This window comes from Myzus persicae, unplaced genomic scaffold, assembly GCF_001856785.1.
Source record: "Myzus persicae strain clone G006 unplaced genomic scaffold, MPER_G0061.0, whole genome shotgun sequence".
Lineage (NCBI taxonomy): Eukaryota > Metazoa > Arthropoda > Insecta > Hemiptera > Aphididae > Myzus > Myzus persicae.
Window position 1 is genome coordinate 1 of NW_019101468.1, and position 5,548 is coordinate 5,548.

Sequence of the window (5,548 nt, forward strand, 5' to 3'; positions counted from 1 at the left end):
ATAATAATAATAATAATAAATAATGCATGAACATAATATTATTATTATTATTATAAGATATCTTGACCGTGATCATGACAAAAGAAATTATTTATCTTTATTTTTTCATGCATATAATAGTAATTATGTTAATTAAATGATTACAATTAATAATTTTATAATATGATTTATAGTTTAAGATTATCAGACATAGCTCTACGTTATTACTTCATGAAAACACAATATTATTTTACAAATATACAAAAATATAATAAACAAAATAGTCAAAGTATCAGATGACTTAACTCATCGTTATTTTTTATTAAAACACAATATTACATTCCAAATTTACAATAATACAATGTACAAAATACAATAGGTAAGTACTACAGTACCAAACAGCACCACTCATTAAGACATAATTGTTGGTCATTTATACAATATTATACTCACACAGGAACTATACTCATATAAGAACTAAACCTAAACTAATATAAGTTTGTCAAATTTTAAAATAAATGCATACAAATAATATTATGGTTTAGCATACATTGCATTATTATGCTTCGATAACAAACTTTCAGAAATTTCATAATCATAACAATTTTAGTTTCTTATTTTGTTCATGAATTATTTGGTGTGTAATAAACCACATAAAGTTTCAGTGGATAACCTATTCCTTGTTTTGGTTTTGTTCAGGTTAATTACACTAAATATCCGTTCTACACATGCACTGCTATGTGGAAGGCTCAATAACAATTTAACAAAATTGTACAATTCGGGAAAAAGTAAGTTGTTGTCACCCCTTTTAACTTTTAAATTAGTTTCCCAAAAAGCTACATGATCTACAATATTTAAATGTGATTTATAGTCACTATTTTGAAACAGTCGCCATTCTCTGTCCAATTCATTTATATTTTTAACAAATGATCCAAAGTAATTTGCAACGGGACCCAACGATTGAACTTTAAAAATATTATTTGGATCAAAGAAATTTAATTCCTTCAACGCTAGTACTTCATTACTATTAAATGGGAACCGTTGATGGAATTGCTTAAGCAATTCACAGTAAAAATTTAAACAGTTGGTTTGAAATATTTTTTTATCGCTGTCATTTAAAATTTTTTTTTGAAAAGCTATTACCACTTTAGGACCAAAATACAAAGAATCCGTTGGTAAAAAATTAATAGGGTTACGAAATTGTAATTTTGAAATTTCAATTGAATTTAATATATCAGGTTTAATGTAGCAACTTAAAACAAATTTGTATGATGATTCCATTCGAGAATATAATAAAAATAACTTAGGGTTCTGTGACTGATATTCTTTGTTTAAATCAATTATAACTGGAAGAATAAAATGGAGAAATTCTAAATAAAGCTCATTTACCGGATTGTTTAGTTGAACATATATTTGTCTAGCCTTATCATTGTTCAATGTGTCGTTTTCAAAATCTTGAAGTCTGAAATATGATTTTAAGGCTTCATATTGTTCTAGCACACGACTAACTACTGCTTCCAATGACAACCATCTCGTTTGTGACTGCTGCAACATTTTGTGTGGTTTCAGGTCATGAAATTTCTGGAATTCTTGAAATTCTTTTTGTCTTTTAAAACTCTGGTTCATGAAGTTATAAATACTTCTAACTAATTTTTCTACAACATCTGGAAGTTTTAGGCATGCATAGTTACAACAAAGTGCCAGAGAATGACAGATACATTTCATGACAAAAATATTAGGAATATCTTTAGCCAGTAATGTTCTAAGTGAGTTGTTATTTCCCATCATTGCATTAGCCCCATCGGATGCAAAACCAATCAAGTTATCAATGTATGGTACTTGATACTTTATAAAAAAATGTGTTACAGCGTCATACATACACTGAGCAGTAGCGCTGTGAATTGGAATCAGTTGTAAAAAATAATCTTTCACCGTCCATTCATAATTAATTCTTACAACAAGTGCCAAATGTTTTATTGAGCTGACATCAGTAGATTCATCAACTAGAAGTGAAAATTTTTGGGTCTTTATTAAATTAATTACAGTTTCAAATCCAGTTGCCCCGATTACATTATTAATTAAAGCTGTGGCCTTAGTACGATGGCAAGTAACTTTGTTTAACACTTCTGGTTCCAATTTGATACTTTTTATAAGTTCAACTAGGAGGTCTGTAGCACTTATTGGAATATTATGCTCAGCAATAAATGAAGCTACTCTTATTTCGGTACTTTTAATTGCCTTTTCTGTGTCATAACATTTTTTTTTAGATGCCAATGTATAAACTGATGGTGCCTTTTTTGCAGTCACATATCTTTCATGTATAGAAGAGTAGCTATGTTTTTTTACAGCAGCTATACCACCTTTACAATCTTTATTACACGCATTGCATTTAAAATAGGTAGAACCTTTCACACTTGGACCAAGCCATCCACAAAATTCTTTATTTTTCTCCCAACTCACTTTATAATTCTGAGCATAACTCATTTTTTGTGAAGGTCTTGTCTTGGTTAGTTTTTTCTCTTCTTCAGTGTCATAATCAGATGAACTATTGTTAGACCTAGACAATATATTTAAGAATACATTTGAATAACTCAAAAATCTAAATAAAGGTTTTTTGTAAATAAATACTTACATTATTTCAATACTGAATTCAACTACTAACCACGTATATTAAAAATATTATATAAATATTAAATATTTAGTCAATATTACTTAAAAACAGGTGTACTGCAGTCTGCAGTGCATATGATACAGTATATGACCACATTTATTTCTAAACGCCGGAAATTAAGGGTAAATACAAAATAATAAATCTAAAAATAATGACAGTTACAGATAATTTGTTGTGTTGAGTATAATTCTATAAAACAACTGATAGGAAAAATTGTTTTCAACTATTCATATCTAGGTATAGCATGGTTTTATGTGCAGTAATAGTAACACATAATAATAATAATAATAAAATATAAATTTAAAATATAATAATAAAAAATGTAGGAACTAAGATTATGTGCAATGAATTATATATGTTTAATAATATAAGATTTAAATATTATTTAAATTTATGCGGGAAATATTGTTATATTATCATATCATTATCATAGATAAAATTTGGAAAATTATACGATACTGTGATTATGATATCTGTGTTCTCGTGTAGACAGTGATTAGTATTATCTTTATTTGTGATAACGACAATTTTGTAAATATAAAAATGTAAAATAAATTATGAAAAATCACTAGATTTCATATAATTTCCAAAGTTTTTCACCAATCACCAGAATGTTTTGAAAATCACCATATCTGGAGAAAAATCACCAAACCTGGCAACACTGCTAGCCCGTCCAGCACCAATGTTGTAAAGAGTAATATGCATTTGTAGAGTATAATAATCAAAAAGAATGTTTGTGGGGCTGTTAAGGTAGGCAAGGTAAGGCAACTACCTGCAGGGTCTTTTCAGTTTTGTATTCATACTCAAAGACGGGGACCCTAGATAGGTATGTCCAGATGTCCTTACAAGGGGCTAAGTAACAATTGGGGCCAAGTAATGCTAACGTAGTTCGGCACCTTTGTGACGGTTCAACCGAAAAAAAAAGATGTCCTTACAAAAAATATCCATAATATAACATAATATAACGTTTGAAATGTTTGAATATCCCTCGATTTTTTCTCTTCATAATTTATACAGTGGTACAAACATAATAATGCTACTGACAATTTGTTTTTATTATTTGATCACTATGAAGCTCCCCCATTTCATTGCTTCACTTGCAAATACTAATAGCCACCACTTGCATTACTCACATATTCTTGTTCTATAAATAAAAATAATAATGCATTGAGCCTTTCTTGTGCCATTGTGCTTCTTAATTTGGTTTTTACTATTGACTTTTTTGAAAAACTTCTTTCGCATCCACAACTGGTCACTGGTATAACCACAAAATATGTTGGACAGTTATAAAATGTCTTGAAAGTATCGGATCTTCCTTCTATTGCTAACCAATCAAGCCACTTATAAACATAATCTGATGATGTTCCTTTTTGTGTGTCCTCAATACTTTTTAAAAGCTTTATCTCTACAAATAGATCTTGTGTTTGAATATTTAGCAAATTCTTTAGTATGTATACACAAGATGAGTTGCAATTCAACTCTAAGTTAATTAACTGTCCAATCACAGTTATTAAATCAGATGTTTCTTGTTTAAATCTATCATCAATTCCAGATAATAACACATCTAATAATGGAAAAACAACAGTTAATTTCATTTCTTCACTCTTTGTAAGATAAATATGTTGTGATGTAGAACACTGCATATCATCTCTCTTTTTTGAAACTTTTCTATTTTTTACAGTAGGTATTTCAATATTATTTTCACTACACATTTGTTCTGTATTCAAAAATATAGACTGCATTTCTTGAGGCGAATTCCTTAATGAGTTTAATGAAGATCTTAAGGCATGTATAAGTGAAACAGCAGTAAAAAGTTCTAAGTTCGAAGCTTGTAAAGATGAACTTACTTTTAGTATCAATTGTAAAATTGGTTACATTAAATTTAAACAATAAACAAACTCAATGGTTTTAAGTTAATATAGAAGTCCACGACATTTAGCTATAGCTTCAGGTATCAAACATTTGAAATTTATTTCTTTTAACATACATAATAAAGCTTTGTAATTGTTTTTCACTGCATTCACTGCATCAGCCCACCTAGTTTGTGACATTGATTTTGTAACAATCTGACTACGCTCTTTTGATGGTGTTGAGAATAAATGAACAAGAGTTTGGTTTTTCTTTATAATTTGAATACTTTTTATTTAATTAATACAAAACACAATAAATTTACTAAGTCCAAAATGACTATTTTAAATAATGAAGACTAGCTAGATGTGACTTTCATATCCTAGCTCCTAGCTCTTCGTTGGTGTTGGTCCGTCTAGCTCGGTGTTGCTGGTCCGTCTGCCGAAGCCTATTCGAGCGACGTTTTTATAATGGTGATCCTTGGATCATATCCCTGCCTATTATCCTACTACTTTACCATATAAGGTCATTCCGTGGGCGACCACGCGCTGCACACGCCGGATGTCCCTTGCTTATCTGGTCGTTGTCATCTCTACAGAGTCAACACAACACTTTTAGTGTGAACTATTTTAATAATATTCATATAAGTAGTTATATATCTATGAACATATACGTTTCGAGGCCACGCGCAATAGAAGAAGTACAGAAATACCACAGAAGTCAACTAACGCAAGTCACAAAAAGTAAATTTTTCAGGAGAGGCAAAACAAAGTTTTTAACATGGATTTTTGGTCAAATTGTTTTTCTGTGTCTTCATTTTTTGAAAATGTTTCAATCAGAATTTTTTATAAATACTAATAGAATATATTTAATTTTATTGAATCATTTTTAAATTCATTAACACATTTTATATAACTTTTTTTTAATTCAATATTGAAAACTTAATAAACTAAAATAATTTTTCCTCAGATTAAAAAACATAATTATTACATAACAATATAAAAGTAATAAGTACATAAAATAATATTATTATATAACGTCATAAGAACA

General features: G+C 28.8%; 1 protein-coding gene across 1 annotated transcript; it reads right to left on the minus strand.

Moving 5' to 3' along the window:
• Window positions 1–1,219: 1,219 nt before the first annotated feature.
• Window positions 1,220–3,355, minus strand: LOC111029238 (E3 SUMO-protein ligase KIAA1586-like). The gene is made up of 3 exons (XM_022308191.1): window positions 3,258–3,355; window positions 1,369–2,536; window positions 1,220–1,231 (listed from the first exon to the last, which is right to left on the minus strand). Exons 1-3 carry the CDS (start codon window positions 3,353–3,355, stop codon window positions 1,220–1,222), a joined length of 1,278 nt encoding a protein of 425 aa, XP_022163883.1.
• Between the last annotated feature and the right edge of the window lie 2,193 nt (window positions 3,356–5,548).